The sequence below is a fragment of the Giraffa tippelskirchi genome, chromosome 10, assembly GCF_054371585.1.
Source record: "Giraffa tippelskirchi isolate mGirTip1 chromosome 10, T2T-mGirTip1v1.2.pri, whole genome shotgun sequence".
Classification (NCBI taxonomy): domain Eukaryota; kingdom Metazoa; phylum Chordata; class Mammalia; order Artiodactyla; family Giraffidae; genus Giraffa; species Giraffa tippelskirchi.
In genome coordinates this window covers 6,956,330-6,977,745 of record NC_137284.1, presented here as the reverse complement: position 1 = coordinate 6,977,745, position 21,416 = coordinate 6,956,330, and the positions used below count along the sequence as shown (strand labels likewise).

The following is a 21,416-nucleotide window of genomic DNA, read 5'->3' as shown; positions in this document are numbered from 1 at the left end:
CATGCTCCACAAGAAAAGCCACCACAATGAGAAGCCTGCCCCTGCAACTAGAGAAAAGCCCAAGCAGCAACAAAGACCCAGCACAGCCAATAAATAATTTTTTAAAAAAAAGAAACATAAGCTATTCATCCATTCAATAAATATTCACTGACACCCACTATGTGCCAGGCACCGTTACAGATGCTGTAGATACAGCAGTGGACAACATGGACAAATCTCTCTCCTTCCTGGGGCCTCATTCTATACACTGGGTACACTGGGGAACTTTCTTTCCACAAGTGAAGACATCTGAGTTCTTCCCCCACGAGAAGGACTGCCCGTGTCCAGCATTATCCATGAAGACTTCATCAGAGTTTCCACAAAGTCCCTACTGTGTCCCAGCCCCCGTCAAGGTCTGGTACAACCAGGGTGCTCAATAAACATTTATCGAATGTTTGAGAGTCCAGGGTAAGAGTGGATGGTTGACAAGGTAAGTGTGGGCTGTGGGAGGCAGAGCCTTGGGAAAGGAAGGGGAAGGGGGCAAACATTAATGCCCCTGCCAGATCTCACACCATTTCATACGCGGCCCCAGGAGGTAGACAATGGGATTCTCAGGTCACGGACAATACAGGCTGTAAAGGAAAGCTCCTAGGCTGGCCAGACTCCCGGGTTCTAGGAAGGTGTAGAGGAGGAGGCCCATCTGGCCCCTAAGTCCACCCTTTCCCCACCCACCCAGGGTGTGCTCCACAGAAGTCCTGTAGGGGGATGTTAAGGGCCTCTGGAACCTCCCTCTGGAAAAACTACCTTCTTCCACTACATTCCTGAAAGTCCACCATAGGCAGGCTGCTCCTTTTCTGACTCCTGACTTTTGAACTGTGTGAATTCATTTATCAGATTCATTTCCTCCTAATCTGTTCCAGCAAACATTTAATATGTGAGAAAGGTGTGTGTGTGGCCGGGACTGAAACATTAGTTTATTTTACATGAGGGCAGCGGGGGAAGCTAAAAGAGGAAGGGGTCCCATCCCTGCCCTTACTAGTCAGCTGGTAAGAGAAGCCCAGTGGCCCAAGCGTCACAGTTACTGTGCCTCACGGAGGCCACCAGGTGCTGCTGAGGAGGGCGGGGGCTCCCTCCAGGAGGCTGGGCCTGGGGACTGGGCAGGGCATGGTGAAAGGTTGGAGTGAGGGGTCCCAGGCTGAACCTGAGTCCAGGGTAGGACACAAGCTCTTTGCCTGCCGTGGCTGCAGCCAGGCGAAGGAAGCTGGTCCTCCAGCATCCGCTCCCCTCCAGTGTTGCTGCACCCGACATCGGGCCATCTGGGACAAAGACGAGGGCTTTGGGGGTGGGGCGCGGGGTAAGCCCCAGTGGCTAAGGCGCTGGGGTCTTTCGGGAAGGCGGCGGACTGAGAGCGGTTTAAACGACCCTTCCTCCACGAAACCTTCCACACCTGCCCGGCCGAAAGGCGGGCTCTCTCCGCTTTGTATTGCGGCCGGCGCGGCCTGGCCTGCGGGTCCACCCGCCTGCGCGCTCCTGCGGTCCCGCGTGCCATTCCGCACGGAGCCGGCGACCAGCCAATACCTCTGGGCTGAGCCACGAATTGCTCAGCCAGGCCTTTGAGACCCGGGGCCACCTGGGCCCAGGCCCGGTTCAGCAAGTGTGGGCCGGGCCGCCCAGTCTCGCCCGACGGCTTCGCGCCTCCCCAGGCGCCCGGGGCGCGCCGGGCCCCGTCGGGCGAGTTTCACTTCATCACCGGCGAAGCGTGCGAGCGCCGGGTAACGTTGCCCCTTCCCCTCCCTCCCCTCCTCTCTTCGTCGGCTCTCTCTCCGAAACTCCGGTTGGCGAACGCTAGCCCTCCCGCTGGGCGGCGGCCGGGCTGGCCCGGCAGCCGGGTGCCCTGCGCCCGCCCCCACCCGGCCACCCCGCCCAGGCCGCGAGGCCACCTCACCGGCAGCGGAATTGAAACCGGTTCGACAGGTAACAAATAGGTGGGTTGTCACCGTTATTTCCCAACGCATGCGCCGTCGCTCCCCGGGCCACTCCAAGCTAATTAGCTCCGATCACCCCCTCCCCGCCCTAGCCACCAACACACACCGCCGCGAGCCAATAAAGCGTGAACCCGTCCGGCCGGCTCGCACTTTAAGACTCCGCGAGCGGCCGCGAGGGACGCCAGTCGCGCCGGGAGACGCTTCCCCGCCGCCCGCTGCACCTGGCTGCAAGGGATCTCATTGGGGCCGGAGAACGCAACAGCTCCGCCGAGCTGAAACGGGCGCGCGCCGTCCCAGGCACGGCCTCCCGGCGGAACGCGGGGCGCTTTGGCGACTTCTTCGCCGATCTGCCCCCCTCCCCACCCCCACCCACCCCCAGCCTGCCTCCAGCCCGGCCCGGGAAAGGTGGGACGGCTCCGGCTCTAGTTGCGGAAGCGGCCCGTGCCGCGCGAGTAAGGTTCGAAGATGCCCCGCGCGTTTCTGGTGAAGAAGCCGTGCGTCTCCACGTGCAAGAGGAACTGGAGCGAGCTCCCCGACGAGGAGCGCGGCGAGATCTACGTGCCAGGTGAGGTGCCCGGCCAGCGCGCCCCGAGCCCCGCGCCGCCGAGAGGACAGCGGGCCCCGTCGAGCGGCCGGCGTGCGGGGCGCCTCGGCGCGGAGCCCGGCCGCCCGCGCAGCTGCGGCGCCCGATTTAATGTTTAAGCGGCCGCGGCCCCGTTAGCTGGCGCGGGCGCGGCCGACCCCGGGCGCCGGGGGGAGGGGAGGGAGGGGCGGGCGGAAGGAGCGGCCACGAGGGGCGGGGGTGGGCGCGGGGGCGGCCTGGTGCGGGGGCACAGCGGTTCCCACGCCCCGTTAGGGGCGCTCGGGCTCGCGCGCGGCCGCCCTCCCCTCCACCGGCCCGAGCCGCGGAGCAGGGGAGGCAACGGGCTGTGTCACCGCCCCGGCGACCCTCCACTCTCGCGTCGTAAATCCAGAAAACCAGGGCTTTTATGAGGCGGGCGGAGGGCACTGGAGCGGTGCCACTTTGGAGGGGCCGGGAGCGAGCTGGAGTTTGGGCTGAGGTTTGTGCAAAGTGCAAGAGAAGACTCAAGAGAGTAGGCCACCTCCATTGGTCTCTTCGTCTCCCCGACAACGCGAGTGGCCAGAAGGTCCCCGTGAGGGTCGGGCAGGCAGGGAGCCCCCAGCCGTGGGGAACGCCAGACGGCGGGGAAGGCGCCCGGCTGCACCCCATCAGCCCTGAAGACAAAGGTGGGATCGGGTCTCACCTCGGTTAGAAACGCGCCTCCTTCAGCCTCGAAGAGGACACCAGTGAGCTGAAAGGGGATTTAGAGAACCCAGGGACCAGTCCGGGGGAAGCTGGGACAGCCAGTTTATTTTCGGAAGACGCCTTGACAGCGTCGGAGTCAACTTGGAATGAGTAACCCCAGTTGTTTCTTGCCCCGGCGGCATCTTCCTTGTTAGCCTTCTGTCCGCCCCACCCCCAACAGAATCTTTGGTCAGGAGCAAGCCGGTTTCCTTCGGAACTCCCCCTCCCCAGGCCTGGGGGGTGGGGCGGGGGATGCGCTGAACACCCTGCCCAGCGCCTCCAAGGGGGGAGAGGTTGTAATTAACCAACCGACTTTGACCCTTGATCTGCAGGCTCCCCGGCACCGCCCCAGGCCTTGTAGGAAAGTGGCGAAATGAGGGCAGTGAGGGGCCCTGTGAGGGTTCTTGCCTCAGTTTCTCTCCTGAGTGAATGGTTGGAGGCAGTGAGTGGAGCAGTGGCCTGACCGGTATCAGGATCCTATGGGTTAGGGTGCTGGCACGGTGTTTCACAGCTTAGCTTTGTCTCAAGGCTTGGCCCCTGTCTACAGCCTCCTTAAGACGAGGGAATGTTCCAAAAGCCCTGATGATCCCAGTGGGGAAACTGAGACATCAAGGGAAGTGAGCAGGCCCAGGATTCTCTGTGCGTTTTCTTGCTTCTCCAAGTTCCCCAGGGAGTTGATGGTGTTTCAGGTCCGGAAGGGGTGAAGGTGAGGGCCACGCACCCCCTTCCTTGCTCCTGCTCCTCCCTCACCTGTGTTTGACTTGCTGCTTAGCTGCTCCTTGGGATCTGATAAACCGAACTTGGACTGTGTTAAAGGTGAGCGGAGCCTTGCTCGAGACTCAGTGTGCTGTTATTTTTAGTTTTATTTCACATCCCAATCAGTAACAGATCATGTGTTGACTTTTACAAAGGACAAAGAAATTCCGCTTGTTCAAATCGTTGGCTGCTTTGTGTCCTAGTGGTTTTCCCCACCGCAGTTCTGGTGGCCGTGGTGGGAGTGGCGGTGGGGGGCGGGGGTACCTACACGCAGGGGCAGGCCCAGCAGGTGCAGAGGAGGGCATCTGGATGGTCTGTGCCACCTGCTGCTGATGTCCAGGTGAGGGGAGCTGCTCAGCCTGCAGGACCACCCTGGACGTAGGGTGGGGTCTAACCTGGAGGTGCAGGTGAGAATTTGCCAGGCAAAGTCCTGTGGGTCAAGCAAAGAGTAGAAGTCAAAGAACTGACTTTTGCCTCTCAAAGCCATATGGCCCACTAGCACGTTTTCCCACAGTTTTTGGAAATGAGAAAGCAAATGTTCTCGGGCTACGCTCGGGCGCCTCAGATGGCTAGAGAGTGGGAAGTGTGTTTTGTGGTGGCCTGTCCCCTGACTGGGCCATTCCATCACCAGTGGACCGTGACCCCAGGAGCCGGCTGGGCACGTTTCCTTCACCCCACCCCACAGACTCAGCACGTTGTGACCAGCTAAGCATTGACCCGGTCCGGTCCCACCAGGAGAGGCACTGGGAGGGCTGGGGAACGAATCGTTTGAGGTCTGACCTTCCCACCACAGTCCTCTGAGACCCTCAGAGCAGCAAAGAATGCCTGCAAAGAAGGGCTTTACTGACTGAAGGCTCTGGCCCCCGGCCTGGCAGCTCTGACTCCACAGCCCCAGGCTGACCAGCACTCCAGCCTCTTCTCTGAGACACAGTTCTAGAGCTTTCCTACCCTCAGTCCCTTGGCCTCAGTCTCCCCACAAAGCTGACAGAAAGGCCCAGAGGTGGGCACAGGGGCTGGAAGGCCGTGGGGGTGGGAGATGGTGCCACTCCTGGCGGGAGCATTGAAAGGGCTCATGGTTAAGAAGCCACCTCTTTGGGCCCCCCTGCCCCCCATCTCCCCAGCGTTTCTTCTCTGTTGTCAGTACCGACTGTGGGAGGGATCCTGGTTTCTTGAGGAAGAGCTCAGGCACCTGTACCCAGGGCCTAAATTCCATCTCCTGGACCAAAGGGGAAGCTTGAGGAAGGGGAATAAAGCGGGGGTCCTCCTGGCTCCTGCTGAGAGGAATAGTGAAAGGCCAGGAAGGCCCTGGAAGGTAGACCCCGCCTGGAAGCTGAAGGACACGCTCCAGCCATGAGCGTCCCGGGGCCTCTCCCGTCTCCCCAGCTTGGGACACAGCATCTGTGGGCCCTTCTGCCAGTTCACCAGCACGTGCCCTCCCCAGGGAGGCAGCCAAGCTGAAGTGGGGGGACTGGAGCTTCCCCAGCCTGGCTCTGACAAGGCCGTGCGGGTTGCTGGGCAGCTCTCTTTCTGGGCCAGCCGAGATAAGAAGGCTGAGAAAGTCAGCTTGGGGCCCCAGAGTACACGTGTGGGGGTGGGACAGAGTGGAGTTGGGGCGCGACTATGCCTCTGATGGTAGTTATTCTAATTCCTGGGAAGTGTTGGCGGTGAGGTCTCCCGTGGAGCAAGGCTGGGAAGGTCGGCAGCCAGCCCACGGGTGGGAAGGGTGGGCTCGATGGGCTCCCTGGCCGTCCCATGGGGTGCCGTCACCCAAGCTGTCTTAGCTCTTTGTTCCTCGCTTGGGTGACCTGAGGCAGAACGCTGCCAGACTGTTTGTCCCAGAAAGAGAGCAGGTGAGGACGAGTCCTCTGGGCACAGGGAGGACAGGAGCAAAGTGTGGCCATTGTTGACGTCAGGTTTCCTCTTTAACTCTGTTCACTCTCAGCTGGGGTTGCGTGGCCTCCCACAGGGGGGTCCCCGTGCTGCCCAGGAAGGGAGGGTGGGCAACATGCAAATGCTGCCCAGTCCTGCGGCGTCCGCCCGGGTGTGAGGGCTGGGGTGCACCGGGTGACCTTCGTTGTGGACTTGGTATGAAAAATGGTTGGCAGAGGGGGAAGATCCCACCTGAGGGGAACACTTGGCGTTCACAGGATGGGAACGACAGGCTGAGAGACGTGCCCGTTGTGTTTCCAGGGGCTGCCCACCTCGGGCAGCTGGCTTCACTGGCTTCCTTTCAGGCCCTGCTAGCTGATCTGGGGGCGGGAGGAGATGGGTGCGGGAGACCCTGCCCTTCCTGATGAGGGTGCAAGGCTGCCTGACAGGAGCCTGGGCCGTGCTGACCCACGGGGCTCCCTCCGCCCTGCTTCAGGGCTGAGCTGAGCCCCAACTCCTTCCCAGGTCAGCACAGCACCAGCCCCTGGGAGGTGGAGGCTGGGTGTCCTCACGCCTCCTTCGCCTGCTCTGCCCAGAGAGCCCGGCCCTGGCCTGAGGCCTTGGATGGGGAGGACCCAGCACCCTGTCTGGTATTTGGGCCAGGAGCTTGAGGGACTTGCTGAAGGCCAAGGTGGAGGGAGAAGGCCTTTCGGGGGCGGGGGGGGGGTGGTGAGTTAGGGGGAGCTGCTCTGAACCCCTCATGCAGGTGGAGGCAAGCTGGGCAGACAGAAGGGGAGCCCTCAAACCCCTAAGGCTGCGAGGAGAGGGCCCGGCTGGCGCGGCCTGGCCACGCTCCTCAGCTGTGGGCGGGCGATGAGCAGCCACAGTGGCCACCACTTTGCCGGAAACGTCTAATTAGGGGACAGAGAGCAGCACCAGCAGGGCCCAACCAGTTCTGCTTCCTGCCACTCGGTGACACCCAGCCACAGGAGCGGCACGCGGGCAAGCGCTCCCTGTGCGTGCGGTGGGGACACACTCCTGGGAGTGGCGGGAAGACAGGTTTGGCGGGGCGGGTGGGAGGAGGCGAGCACCCCACCCTGATGGCCTCACCTGCCCCTGGCTTGGGTAGAAGCGGCGCGGAGGCAGGCCAGGCAGGCCCGTTCCCTGTCCCCGGCTCCCCGGCACCGTCATTTCAGGGTTTCTGTGGAATGAGAGAGGCAGGCACAGGTCTTTCCCCAAACCAGCTGAGATCTCAGAACCCTGGCTACGGACCACCCCCCCACCCCTGAGTGAAGCAAGGGAGCCAAGGGTGACCACTCACTGGGGTGCAAACCGGTTACCTGCTGTCACTCCTCCGTCTACTGCTCCGTGTGCAGGCGGTGTGGCCTGGCTCCAGCGCTGGGGAGCCTCACTCATGCTACCCGATACCGAAAGATAGAGAGCGTAGAGGTTCCTGTTTATCTCTGCCTGGATTGAGAAATGGAAATTGTCATCCAGCTTTGAATTCCCAGGCAGGATCTCCAATAGCTGTGTAAGCTGGCATCAGCTGAAGCTGCCAGCTCTCGGACACGCCCACCCTCAGCAGCCCTCATCCCTGAACACAAGACGGCTGTCCCTGTGGGAAGACTGGGGGGACCCCCGAGAGCTCCGGCCTGACGTCCAGCCGCCCAGGGCTTGGAGAGAGGCCAGGCTGGGGCCAGGCGCTGGTGAATCAACTCCCAGAATGAGGTGGCTCATTAGAATCCCCAAACGGACAGACAGACGGCGCCAGTGCCAGCCGAACGGGTTTGGGTGTCAGGCAAGCACATTCTTCCCCCTGTCAGACCTTTGTTGTGCTTTGAGGGGGCGAGAGCCGGGGCCTCTACCCGAAACTGGGGTGCTTTCACAGCTGCCTCTCCTCCATCAGCGTGTCCTCCACCCCCTCGGGTCGGCCCTCCGCCTCCAGCCTCACACGCTGAGTCCTGCTGGGGCCGCCCCTCCCCGGATCCCCATCCACTGTCTCACCAGCCAGGGGACAGCAGCATGGGGGGTCTCTTCATGGCTCTGAAACCCTGAGTCCACCTCCCGAGTCCCTTCCCCGAAGCCCATTCATCCTTTCCTCCCTTTGCCCCTCTTGAGTTTTCCTTCTGAGGCTTGGAGAGTGTTCCTAGCTTAGCCTCTTTGGCGGAAAAACACTTAAGTTGAAACATCCGATTGTTTCATGGTTCTGAAACCCTGAGTCCACCTCCCGAGTCCCTTCCCCGAAGCCCACTCATCCTTTCCTCCCTTTGCCCCTCTTGAGTTTTCCTTCTGAGGCTTGGAGAGTGTTCCTAGCTTAGCCTCTTTGGCGGAAAAACACTCAAGTTGAAACATTAGATTGTTTGCCTCGGGTGTGAGACTTGCCTCTTCTTTGTCACTCGGGAGACATCCCCTCCTCTCTAGTCGGGACGAGGTCCAAGCCCCCGTGTGTGAGGTGTCTGCTCACTGTCGCTGGTGTCACTGCCCAGCGGGAGCCCAAGCTCTCTAGGCGCCACCGTGAACTGAGCTCGAAGCGGCGAGGAGCGGTCCCTGCTGCGAGGGAGGCTTGCGTCACAGGCAGGCAGGCTGCCCAGGAGACTGTTAGGCCACATCCACCTGCTGCTCCCTGACCTCCTCCCTGCTCCGCCCCGCCCACCTGTCTGCCTGCCAAGCTGGGCCCGCGGGAGTGGGGAGCCTGAAGCCCCAAACAGCTGCAGTGTCGGGGACAGACCGGCCCAAAGGAGGGAGGGGTTAGGACCACCCAGTTCCCCATGACCAGCAGCTAAATCTGCCTGGAGGAGAGGCCCTGAGTGGCCCTGACCACCAGGACCCTTCTGGGGCCACGATGAGTCCCGGGACCCCAGGCCTCCCAAGTTGCCCTTTGTCCCTGAGGGAGTGTGGATGAGGCCTGGAATCCAGGGGGACTGGCCCAGGTGGGGCCGGCAGACAACTCGGGAGGAATAATTGGCAGCGCAGGTTCAGTCCTCCCAGTTCCGCTAAGACACAAATTACTCAGCGGGCAGGCCTGTGGGCCGTGGCGCTTGGCTGGCGTCACCTGTAATTACCTTAATGGGGTGGGAGGGAGGTGCGGCGGGCAGTGGGCTGGGGGCAGCCCTGCTCTGCCACATGCCTGCGAGGGGCGGGACAGTGGCTCCCGGTTCCAGCCAGCTCACTGCCAGGGAGCCCTCCTGAAACCCCACAGAGCCCCCTTTTCTCCTCCAAGCCCTTCACCAGGCTGCTCTTCTTTCCGCAGTCAGCCTGGGCTTCTGTCCACCACAGCCCTACCAGGAACCAGAGCCGTCGGTGGCCGAACCCCCTTCTTGCCCCCTGGCTTTGGACATGAGTCTTCGGAATTCCACCTATAGTGTGACCCCCGGGCCCTGCGTGGTGGCCCAGCTGCCCTCCGAAGACATGAGCCGCCTGGCAGGCCCGCAGAGCAGAGACCACGGCTTTCTGCGCACCAAGATGAAGGTACTGACCCTCACAGTGTCCCTGAGGCCCAGGGGCACGTGGGTCCACGTGGGTCCTGCCCATGAGAAGTGGCCCAAATGAGATTGGGCAGACTGGCCTTGGATTTGGGTCCAGATTTCTACAGAAGTGAACCTCCCTGGGGCACAGACAGGGGGGAAAGAAGAGAAGTGAGTCTAAAGTGAGAATGCCACGCGTTGGGGAGAAGCAGTGAGGTTCGGAGACGTCCAGCCCTTTGGAGTCCTTTGTGGGGGTTGTTTAGTTTCGTTTCTGGCCTTGACGGGAGGCACCCCTTACACAGAAGTCCTTGGAAAATCGGGGAGGCGTGAGCCCAGCTCTGCGCCCTGGCCTGGCCCACATCTTCACCACCTCGAGAGTGAGGCCTGGGGTCTGCTCGGTGATCAGCTGTCCCCCGAGGCATGTGCCCAGCAGTCTCTGCCTCACCCAAGTGTACGCTTCCAACCCAGGGCCTTGCATCTGGGGCAGGTCCTGGTGAACCCGGGTTCAGCAGCTGAGGCAGGAAGAAGCACAGGGCGGCGGAAACAGCCCTGCTTTCCAGGAGCACGAGGCCTGTGTTCCTGAAAGTTCTGGAACCTGGAAGCACCTGCCAGTGGTGATCTAGGGGAAGGGCTCTCATGGAGCTTCCTGTGAACCAAGAGACCAGAGAAAACTGGCAGGGAAAGGCTGCTCCTCCTCTCTCACCTGCAGAGGCCTGGTGTTGTAACCCGCCGGGAATCACCAGGAAATGTGCTGGGCGGCTGACAGGGGAGCTGACACGGCGCCCCGATCCCTGAGGGCCTCTCCTCCCAGCCCGAGCCCCAGCAGCTAGGGAGCGCATGGAGGGAAAGCAGAGGGCACGGGACTGTAGACAAGCCAGAGAAGTGAATCCGACCCCAAACGGCTTGCTCAGTGAGCAACACGGCCTTTACCCGGTGCCAGGAGCAGCGCAGGGCCAGGCGGTATGGGTGACGGAGGGGCACCTCGGGCCTGGGGAGCTCAGGCGAAGTGGCCAGCGACAAGGCCACCACGAAGCACAAGTAACCTCTGAGGGTTCAGAGGTAGGGCCCAGAGACCACGTCTCCACCTCTGAACAGATCTGAGGTGTTCCACAGTTACCCTGAAAATGAAAAACCTTTATAAGGAGAGTCATCAGGGTGGCAAAGGGACCCAGGCTAGACCATGTCAGGCTCAAGAAAGGCCGGGGCTGGGCTGGCCCATGAGGCGAAAGAGCTCCAGGCCTCCAGCGGTGGCCTCAGCCTGGGAGGGCAGCATGGAGACCACGACCATGTCATGGGACCTTCCCCGTCCTGAGGCGCAGACTGAGAACTGAGCAGCAGCTAGAGGAAGCCTGGGCTCAGCGAAGGGGGGACTTTCTGCCAGAGAGAGTTGCCCTCTTTCTGTCAGGAGCTGGCCGCCTGTCTTTAGAGACAGTAAAGAAGGGCCTCGCAGAGGGACTCAGAAGTCCACCAGGAGGCTGACCCAAGGCGGCTTCCGGCCCCACCACCCCATCTCTGGGAGCCAGCGGCCCAGAGGTGTGGCCCCTGGGTGGGCAGCGCCCTCTTCGGGGCTGGGGGCTGCCGCAGTGCGTCTTCCCAATCTGCCACCTGCAGCCCCAGCTCCTGGGTGTCTGTCACACACACTGCCCTTAACCACAGGTGACGCTGGGGGACGGTCCCAGCGGAGACCTCTTCACCTGCCACATCTGCCAGAAGGCCTTCACCTACCAGCGCATGCTGAACCGCCACATGAAGTGCCACAACGACGTCAAGAGGCACCTCTGCACCTACTGCGGAAAGGGCTTCAATGACACCTTCGACCTCAAGAGGCATGTGCGCACCCACACAGGTAAGAGGGGTCTGCCTGGTGGCGAGGCTCAGCAGCCGTGTGGCCATTGGGGTGGCCGGGGTGCCCGGGGCGGACGTCCTCGTCCTGTCTGTCGGGTCGCTGGGGAGTTGGGGCTCCTGTGCCCCAGAGCCGGGTCCCTGACTCCCACGCTACCCTCCCCACAGGCGTGCGGCCCTACAAGTGCAGCCTGTGTGACAAGGCCTTCACACAGCGCTGCTCTCTGGAGTCCCACCTCAAGAAGATCCATGGTGTGCAGCAGAAGTACGCGTACAAGGAGCGGCGGGCCAAGCTGTACGTGTGCGAGGAGTGCGGCTGCACGTCCGAGAGCCAGGAGGGCCACGTCCTCCACCTCAAGGAGCACCACCCCGACAGCCCGCTGCTGCGCAAGACCTCCAAGAAGGTGGCCGTGGCCCTGCAGAACACCGTCACCTCCCTGCTGCAGGGCGCCCACCACGTCTGAGCCGCGGCACCCCGAGAGGGCGGGGGCCGCCTCCTCGCTGCCCCCCCAGCCCGCCCTCTGCGGCTCCCTGCTGGACCACCCAAGGGCAGGCCTGGAGCCGGCCACGCGTGCTCGCTCAGGCTGGCACTGCTGACCTCTGTTTGTATTTGCACTGGTGTCTTTGGGCAAAGGCCGCTCTGAGCCTGGGCAGACGTGTGGGGTGGGGCGAGGCCGGGGCTGCCTTCCTTGTGGAGCAGCTGAGTCTAGAGATAGGACTTCCTGGCCAGACGAGGTACGGGAAGGTGATTCTCTTGTCCCTCACCTCTGAAGCCCCGGGGCAGGGGCAGCTGGTTTCCCATGGATGGTAGTCAGGTGCCCTGACAAAGGGCACCCTGGCAAACACCAGCAGTGGAGGAGCTGGCGATGGCCTACCTGGCTGTGTTCCTCTTGCTCAGGGCTGCAGGGCTCTTCTCATCGACAGGGAGATGCACGCGCGTGTGCACAGCCGTGGACATGCGTACACGGGAGGCCTTGCCACATATCACCTCATTTTTAAGAAATCAACTACTGGTGCCAAGGAGGTTTTATTTCTTTTTTTAAAAGATGACAAGTGTACAGATATTAATATATTTTTGGTGCCGATGGCGACTGCTTTTGAAGAGAGGATGGAGCTGGGTTTTCTCCTCCCCACGCAGTTCTATTTATCCTGGACATTTCACACCTCCCCTGTGCCTTGGCTGTGGGGTGGCCGCCCTCACCCACCCTCATCTTTCCCAAGATATTTAATCAAAGACTTCCTTCCAGCCCTGGGGGAGGGTGCACTGCGCCCCATTCTCTCCTCCTGACGGGACAGCCCATCACAGCTTTTGCTCTTCCCTCCTTGGAATTCTGCCTCCTTCCTACATCCTTTCAAGGCCAGCCTCCGGGTGACCGAGAGCCCCCTGGCCTCCTGATGACAGACCATGGGCGGAACAACTCACCATTCCAGAGGCCGAGGGTTTGTCCGGCTGGGGCCGCGGGGCTAAGACCGGTGGTGGGGTGATGAGTGTGATGCGCGCTGGGGTCCACCGCCTGCAGTAACAAGAAGAGTGCAGGGCCAGGCTGCAAGGTCTGCTCTTTTCCTGGCTGAGTCAAAAACCCTAGAACAGGAGCAAAAAAGTGGGACAGAGTAATAACCAGACACATCCTCCCTTCTGGAGGGAGGACAGTATGAGATGGTTAACAGGTTATCTTTGTAGCCTTTTTGCTGTGTTTCAGATGGCAGGGTTGGCCCTTGAGCCCCTGAGGAGGGAGCCACCCCTGCACCGGCGCTCCATTAGAAGGACTCGGCCAGGCTCCCCTGGCTTTAGCCGGGTTTCCTACTAAGAACAGGAAAGGGCTGTGGGTCAAAAGGGAGAGATAGGCAGGAGCTGGAGCTAGTCTGGCGAAGAATGAGAAGACAAACTCGAAAGAGAACACATTCCAGAGCAGGTGGAGCCGCCCCGCAAAGCCAAAGCCCAGGTGGACCCAGCCTTGGCCTTTCCTGCAGCATCCATACAGCCCGGGATGCAGGAGGGGGCCTTCTCGGACACAGCTCTGAATGTGTGTGGATGGTTTTGGAAGAGTCTTGTTTCATTTTACTTTAGAGCCTGCAAGAGCTGCTGTATTCTGGAAGTTGTATAAAATAACATTCTCTGGAAGTTCTGTGTTGTTTACATGTCTGTATCCCTGTGTTCGTCGCCTGGTCATTGTTCATCTCTGTGTTCATTGCCCACCCAAGGAACTTGCAAAGCTCTGTGTTGTCTGTTTTATTTTATAACTTTCCCCTCAACTAGCAAAATAAAAGAACTGTCATTTTCTGTGTCTCAGTGTTTTTGTTTTATAGGCCTCTTTTTTCCACCTACAAGGAAATTAATCAAAACAATGGATACATTCTATTCAAAGTCTTAGCCTTTTACAGGTAGCAGTGGCCCTCAAGTCAAGACAAGAACCTGCTCGATTAGGTGGCCTGCCCATGGTCTAAGCGGTCAGTGCCTGCTGACCGCAAGGCCCTGTTCTGTTCTCTGGGGTGGCCACGGGGTCCAGTCTCTTCCCCATGCCCTGCCAGGGCCATAGGAGGAAAAGCCACATTCTCTAAATAGTAGGGCACGAAGTTCTTGTCACTTCTGGGTCAGACACTTAGCTGTGGGGATGGTCACACCCACACAGCCTTTGTTCCGGGCCAGGCACACTGTGTATCAGCACCCTTGACCTTCCAGCCACACTCTGGGATGGGTGCACACTGCTGATGGGGAGGTTGGCAGATGGCATGGCACCTCTAGGCAACTCAAAGTAGAGGGAAACTTAGAGATCACCTGGCCATGCCCATCACCTACCTAGGGTCACTGGGGAGACCTGATTGCTCTGGGACCCAGGTGCCTGAGTGCCCATTCAGTGTTCTTCCATCACAGCCTCGCCAGGGATGGAGGAGGGGGCTGCCAGGCCTGGGCCCTTGGCGTATATTCGTATATTCTGGGAGCTGCGAATGAGAAGGGTTGGTAGCCCTGGTGCTGTGAGGAGAAAGGAAAACATTGATCTGATCTCCATGGCTCTCCCGTGTGAAGGCAGAGGGTGGAAGGGCCCCTAGCCCTCCCTGTGTCTCTTTAAATAGCCAGGCACAGAGGATTTCTCTTTATCTCTAGAAGCCTCCCAATGTGAAAGGCAAACCAAATCCCATTTTTCTATGTCCCAAGATGAGCAGAGCCCATTGTCGAAGCCCAGATGATTAACTGCTATGTAAACTTGAGCAGGAGCAAGGTTTCCCGGAAGCCAGGGATGGGGGTGGGGGGAGGGCTCCCTCTGAGGCTCTGCTCTCTCCCCCTCCTCAGCAGAGCTCGGGGGTGGGACACCACCCGATAAGGTCAGGCCAGACGGTCACATTTTGAGGGCCCGTAATGATCTCCGGCTTCTGCAGGATGGCTGCCGCGTGTGGGCCTCTGCGGACCAGGAAAGAGGCCACAGCCAGGCAGAGGGGAGAGATTAATGCAAGTCAATGTATAACTACGGGTAAGTGGTGCGGCGGGACGACCAATGCAGTGGGACCCAAAAGGAAGCTTTTGCATTTGAAAGAGTAAAGATTTCTTGGAAGAGGTGGGGTTCAGCTGGGCCGGAAAAAATGGGAGGGTCTGAAGAGAACAAAAGAGGAGGGAAGGTGTTTCTGGGAGGGCGAGGGTAGGATCAGACCCAGAAGAGAGGAGGTGTGTGCTCTGGGCTGGGCGGAGGTCCTCACCGGTCCCATTGCCAGTCCCGACGCTGTCATTCATTCAGCCACACCACGGGTGTTTTCTGAGCCCTGCCCAGGTGCCAATAAGAACTGGTAACCAAACAAGACAGACTGACTCTCTCTTCTGAGAGACAGAAGAGCTGGCTGGGACCTAGCAAGACGTCTGGCCTAATGGAGGATGGAGGGAGAGTCATATTTATACAGCTAAAAGCAAAGCAACCAAGTGCAGGGCAGAGGGAACTTTACACCACCAGGAAGTGCGGTGAAGATTTAGACTGTATATTTGCATGCATTTTCTAATGTTTTTACAATGAACATACATTATTTTTTATAATCAGAAGAAAATTAAGTTATAAAACAATTCAGAGCTTTTAGTCAACTTGAAGTTCAACACGTCCCTGGGGACAGAGCTGCCCAATGGAGTGCCAGTGTGACCCTGGAGTCGGTGGGGGCGAGGAAAGAGCAGAGATAGGGCTTCTCTGGTGGCTCAGATGGTAAGGAATCCACCTGCAATGGGTTCAGCCCCTGGGTTGGGAAGATCCCCTGGAGGAGGGCATGGCAACCCACTCCAGTATTCTTGCCTGGAGAATCCCATGAACAGAGAAGCCTGGGGGGCTACAGTCCATGGGGTCCCAGAGAGTCGGACACAATTGAGCAACTAAGCACACAGGACTTGAGGCCCAGCCCTCTCTCTGGGTGTCTGTGGGGCCTTGGGCAAGCGTCCGAACCTCTCAGTTTTTCATCTATAAAATGAGGCGGGTGCCCAAGTTGAAAGGTCCTTTCTGTCCTAATGACTTCATGTCTCTAGGCCCCCATCTCAATAACACCCTTGAAGAAACTCGCTGACAAACTGCAGCGGAAAGGAGGCGGTGCAGAAGGCTGAGAAAGTTGTCCTGCGAGTGGGGAAGACCAACCACACGGCTGCTGACTTGAAGCAGGGGGAAAGGCTCATTCCGGTGGATCCAGCAGGCAGAACCTGGGCAGAGAGGTGAGCATCAGAGGGGTGCGGGCCCCCACTGCAGGGAGGCCTGGGGCAGCAGCTCAGGAGGGAGGTGCCCCCAGGCAGTGTACCTGGGGTCTGCTGGCTGGACCTAGGAAGGCATTTGTCAGGAATTTCTGCAGGGACTCAGTGGGGGAGCTGAAGGCTGGACAAAATAATCTTCAAGACTTGCAAAAAAAAAAAAAAAAAGACTTCCACCCATGGAATTCTAAGAGGCTGAGCGGTGGTCATGACTTCCAAGCCCCAAAAATCCGAGTGAAGAGAATGGAATGGAAAAGGAAACCCTGGATGGGGAGGACCAGTTGGGAGCCTGGGCTTGGGTGGTAAAGACCTGGTCTTGCCAAGAGAAGGGCTCCCCTGGCTGGTCCTTGGGGCCACCCAGGAGGAGCCCACTCCCTCAGGCAGAGGCAGTCACCTGACCCAGGATGTCCCACCCTCTTCATGTCCAAGACCAGCCTGCCCTCTGTACTCCTCATCCCAGCCCCCTTTCCCAGTTCCTAGAGTCTGCTTTGAATTTTTTCTTTTTCTTTTTTGATTGTGTTGCATGGCATGCAGGACCTTAGTTCCCCAACTGGGGATGGAATCCATGCCCCTGCACTGGGAGCATGGAGTGTTAACCACTGGACCACCAGGGAAATCCCCTAGAGTCTGTCTGATACTCCATCCGTCACCCCACCAGTCATCTCCCTCAGGGACGGCCCTCCCTATCTGGCAGCCCCCAGCACCCAGGCAGCCAGCTTGCTGACACGTGGGGGCTCAGGTCCCACGCCAGCGCTTGGGGGGACGTGAGTCAGGTGTGGAGATTCTGGCCCTGACCGGAGTAGGACATTGAAAATGACACCTTCCAGTTTCTATTTCCTGAAAAACGTAAGAGCTGGGTATCAAGCGATCCACGTCCTCTCTTCCCCACGTGTTCTTGGCACAGAAAATGACGGAGATGACTTCTACCCCATCAAGCTTTCACAGTAGGACACACATCAGGCCTCTAGAAACACGCTCAGAGATGCGAAGGGCAGGGAGCCAGCTGCATGGTGTAACCTGCCGAACCCTCAAGCGGGAGCACGCAGCTGTCCAAAGAACTCACTGGTGACTTAACCTCTGAGGGTGGATCACCTGCCCCCCTACTCCTACCTCCACAGAGAGGAAGCCAGGGCAAGGCGGCCCAGGGCAGAGAGAAGTGAGTGAGCTCTGTGTCCAGGCTGCGGGTCCATGCGGGTGGACAGACAGACAATGGCATTCAAGGTGGAAGCCCAAACCAGGAGAGGCTCGGGGCACTGAGAGATGCCGGCATTGCTCACTGCTGAGCCTGGCACTCCTGGGGCCGCATCACCAGCCCTTTAATAGCAGCTAATCACCACTGGCATTTATTGAGCTCCTACTACACATGGTGCTGCGCTTCCCCTCTGACATCATTGCTAACCACCACAACAACTCTGGGAGGTGGCTATTATTGTTCCTATTTTTAGACAAAGAAATGGAAGCTCAGGGAGATGAAATGCCTTGCTCAGGGTCACATGGGCTCCAGTCTGAGGCCTGAGTCTCAGGCTGGGACTCCTGTCTCTCCAGCCCTTCACGATCAGGCGGCGGGAGAACCTTTCCTCTCATGAGCACCTACTCTGTGCCGAGCCCTGTGCTGAGGCCCTGGGGGTGCAGGGGATGATGAGGTCCCCGCACCCCAGGGTTCACCCTGCCCTGGGGGAGCCGCACTAGAGCATGAGAGCCAGGGAGCAGGAAGGGGCGACCCCATGTCAGCAGAGCTGGGGAAAGAGAAAGGTGGGAGAGACCCTGACACGGATGAGCCCCCACGACTGCCTGTCTGGTGATCTGTGCCCTAGCCCCAAGGTCTGGACTCTCCAGATGAGAAACTGCACCTGCGTGCTCAGTCATGTCTGACTCTCTGCAACCCCATGGACTGTAGCCTGCCAGGCTCTTCTGTCCACGGGGTTTGGGGCAAGAATACCAGAGTGGGTTGCCATTGGGAAAGTGATGCCTAGAAATGTCAACAGGAGGCCAAGTTCACAGTGGCCACCCGGCAGAGCCACCACTGTGCAGGCACCTGGCTGGAGCCTCCCAGCCTCTCACTGATGGGCGTCACACTGTATTCCTAGGAAACGCATGAAAATATAAGAAAAGAGGGTCCCAGAAACTCCTAAGCCCAAAAGTTCTCGGTGAGAGACCAAGGGGGCCAAGGGTGTCAGGGTCTAGCTTCAGCCACAGCCATCTTCAGATATTCCAAACCCGGGGAAAGGAGGGTGGGGAGATGCTCGGGAGCCAGGATGTTCCAAACCGGTAGGAACTCTGAAGGGAGCTCCACACCTGCCCCCGCGCCTGCCCTGACCTTCTCCCTGAAGACCCAGATTCCCAGGTAGTGATCTTGGCCTGTAAGAAACTCATCCTTTCCTCACCCCCTTGGCCTGTCCAGTCCAGCCCGCTCCTCCGGGCTTCCCCCGCCTCTTGGGGGACTCCAGGCAACAGGTCCAGGCGCCTCCCCCTCCCCACGCTCAGGTGGGTTGGTGAAGCTGGCCAGGAGAACTGGTAGGACTCCCGTCCCTTCTGCCAGAGGCAGAAGCTGCAGCGGTAATCACAGGGCAAAGAAGCGGGCCAGCCGGAGACTCAGGAAGAGGAGGGCAGGCTGGCGGCCCCGGGGCCTGCATTGGGGCTGGCTCAGAAGCAAGAGGGACCCTCGGAGAGCCGAGTTCTCTGTTCCTGCCCTGAGAGACCTGATCAGTACTTCCTGCCCCACCGGACCCTGATGCTAATACTCCGACACAGGCTTCTCTGCCATCCTCCAGGCTTCTGAGAAGTTCACAGCCAGGTTTTCTGATGGAACCTCTGAGGGGCCCACCATCACCCCCAGGAAGCAGCCTGTGAGAGAGGAGGAGTCAATGATGTCCTGGAAGCTGGGGGCGGAGGGATGGGGGCTTGGTGCCCAGGCAGGGAGGAATGGCCTTCCCTAAGGAGGCCAGGGTGCTTCTGGGGTGGGCACTGGAGGAGAAGCCCTCTACAAAGCTAGCTCTGTTGGTGGGGAATTTGTTAAAGAGACAGTAGAGGAGAAAAAGCAAAGCATCCATGGCCTGATTGGGAGATCTGGGGGAAATCCATTCGTTCCCACACTCAAAATGGTGCATGAAGATGTGGTGTCGAGAGGACTCCCCTGGTGGTCCAATGGTTAAGACTCTGCCCTTCCACTTCAGGGGGTGCAGGTTCAAACCCCTAGTCAGGGAAATAAGATCCTGCATGCACAGTGTGGCAAAAAAAAAAGAGAAAGGGATTTCCCTGGTGCTACAGTGTGTAAGAATCCACCTGCCAATTCAGCGGACACGGGTTCGATCCCTGGCCCAGGAAGATTCCACATGCTGCAGAGTAACTAGGCCCGTGCACCACAACTACGGAGCCCTCATGCTACAACTACTGAAGCCTGTGTGCTTAGAGCCTGTGCTCCGCGACAAGAGAAGCCACCACAATGAGAAGCAACGCAGAGTAGCCCCTGCTCATGGCAATTAGAGAAAGCCTGAGCAAAGCAACGAAGACCCAGCGCAGCCAAAGATAAACACATAATTAAAAAAAAAAAGAAAGAAGAAAAGAAAAAAGATGCGGTGTCAAAATGAGTTTGACAGATAAAATTTTAGCCCTAAAATAAAGAATCCCTGCATATCAGCAAGAAAAAGAAAATACAGAATATTGAAAACCGGGAAATACTATGCATGAGCTGTTTATGAAAGAGCTTCAAGTAATAAAAATCATGTAAAAAATCAACTTCATAATCAAATAAAGAAAAATTAAAATCAGATATAGAAGTCGATCATAAAACTTGAAAAAGTATGAAAAATCCAAATGTTTACCTCTAGGTTACCATCAAAAATTATAATAAAATGTTGTGTATCCATTAAACACGATGTTATGAAAGTATTTACTAAAGGGAAAACATTTACAATATGTTAAGTTTAAAAAACAGTGTTACGGGTAGATGCACTTTCCATTTTTGTAAACACAGGTAGGCTGACATACACATCATAAAAGCTATGAAAGACCAGACACCGTGACATTCACAACACTAAGTTATTCCTCAGTGGTGGAATTAGGATTTTTATTTTCTTCCGATTTCTTTGTGTGTCTGTATTTTGTACTTTTCTACAATGATTTCACACTGCTTTTGTAATGAAAAGAAATCTTGGTGACTTTGAAAGGGTCCTTGGCAGAGGAGATGTAAGAATTGTTGCTTTCTGTATACACTCATCTCCAAGAAGTAGACAGTCTTCTCCCGCTTGGTGATCACGAGGTGGGGTGGGATGGGAATAGGGAGGAGGAAAGCTGAGGCCCAAGGTCAGCTGGGGGCTCAGGAAAGGGATCCAGGAATCCCAACTCTGAAGGTGCTCTGAAGCCTCCTGGGGCCCACGACCTCGGAGAGAAGACACAGGATTTGCAGGTAAAGAACATGAATGGATCCTATGTCCACCAGTTGACACAAAGGAAGCCACTTTATCTTTCTGAAACTCAATGTCTAGAAAGTGGAAGTAACAGTAATGTAGGATATTGTAAGGACCAAACAAGATGATTATTTTCTTTGCAAGGTATAAAGCCCTAAACAGGGACTTCCCTGGTGGTCCAGTGGTTAGGACTCTGCACTTCCACTGCAGAGAGCATGGGCTGGATCCCTGGTTGGAGAGCTGAGAACCCACCTGCCTCGCAGTGAGCACTCCACCCCCACAAAAGCCCCAAACAAATGTTAGTTGTTGTAGTTAATAACGTTCACCTCCGGTTGAGCCTGAGCAAGAAAGCTGGCCAGCAGCTGCCGTCAGGGCCGCACTGGACAGTTGGGAACTGAGGGGCAAGTTTCCATATGTGGTTCAGGAAAACTCTTAAATTTCCCGGTCCAGTCATAGCACATCAAAATAAAAATAAAATGAGCCTGAAGGAAAGTGTGCAGGGATTCACTGTCTACTCTTTGAGGAAAGAATATGTAATAAGTGATAAGAACTCCCCCGTAGTCTGGTGCTGGTGGTGGAAAGGAGGAGATGGATGAAAATGCAAGAGGTCTTTGATCCCCTTCACCTAGAGTTGTTTACTGATGTTCTGGCAAAATGCTTGGGGGCTGAGGTGGGTGGACCAAGGATGCCACACTCGTCATCTAAGGAGACTGGGAGAGGCCGGGTGGCGGTTCTGGTTAGATGGGTCCCCACCCTGCACGAGATGGGGGAAGCCATGGCTTGTGGGTGGAGGTGGCGGGCACGCCCGTGAATCACAAGCCCCTCTTGTTCAGAACCAGGGAGCCGGATCCTATAGCGCCTCTCACGGCTTTCACACAGGGTGGCCTCAAATATTCCCAAAGAGCACCACTTTCCTCATCCCACTAGAAGGGGATTTACTGCTGACAAGCTTTCTAATACTGACCATGTTTGGAGACGTATTCTTGTTTTTAGTATTCATTTTTATTTATTTGGCTGTGGGGAGTCTTAGCTGTGGTGTATGGAATCATAGTTCCCCGACCAGGGATCGAACCCAGGCCTCCTGCCTTGGGAGCACGGAGCCTT

General features: G+C 58.0%; 2 protein-coding genes across 59 annotated transcripts in view; one reads left to right on the top strand and one right to left on the bottom strand.

The window, feature by feature from the left end:
- The first annotated feature begins 1,259 nt into the window (after positions 1-1,259).
- On the top strand, positions 1,260-13,486 carry OVOL1 (ovo like transcriptional repressor 1). Of its 9 annotated transcripts, none has more exons than XM_081532323.1 (5): positions 1,260-1,964; positions 2,057-2,529; positions 9,146-9,363; positions 11,016-11,205; positions 11,370-13,486. In XM_081532323.1, the coding sequence occupies exons 2-5, from the start codon at positions 2,430-2,432 to the stop codon at positions 11,663-11,665; spliced, it is 804 nt and encodes a 267-aa protein (XP_081388449.1). In that variant the 5' UTR covers positions 1,260-1,964; positions 2,057-2,429; the 3' UTR covers positions 11,666-13,486. The 9 variants fall into 9 exon arrangements, with proteins under 9 accessions (XP_081388449.1, XP_081388451.1, XP_081388450.1 ...); XM_081532325.1 differs by having other exon boundaries at positions 1,512-1,964; positions 2,344-2,529; XM_081532324.1 differs by having other exon boundaries at positions 1,517-1,953.
- LOC145522945 (uncharacterized) overlaps positions 4,116-21,416 on the bottom strand; it is a 41,710-nt gene continuing 24,409 nt past the window's right edge. For 8 of the 50 annotated variants that reach the window (XM_081532303.1, XM_081532294.1, XM_081532312.1 and 5 more), the window contains 4 exons: positions 12,625-12,715; positions 7,236-7,362; positions 7,006-7,096; positions 4,116-4,456 (listed from right to left, as the gene is read on the bottom strand). Coding sequence is in view for 3 of the 50 variants with exons in the window: in XM_081532319.1 (XP_081388445.1) it covers positions 8,313-8,445; positions 10,290-10,477; positions 12,625-12,715; positions 13,999-14,141 (555 nt within the window). In the remaining 47 variants the exon portion in view is untranslated. Of the gene's footprint in view, positions 4,457-5,170; positions 5,298-7,005; positions 7,097-7,235; positions 7,363-8,273; positions 8,446-10,289; positions 10,478-12,624; positions 12,784-13,998; positions 14,173-21,416 lie in introns of all 50 variants that reach the window. The other 42 variants (XM_081532278.1, XM_081532275.1, XM_081532272.1 and 39 more) reach the window with 19 other exon arrangements.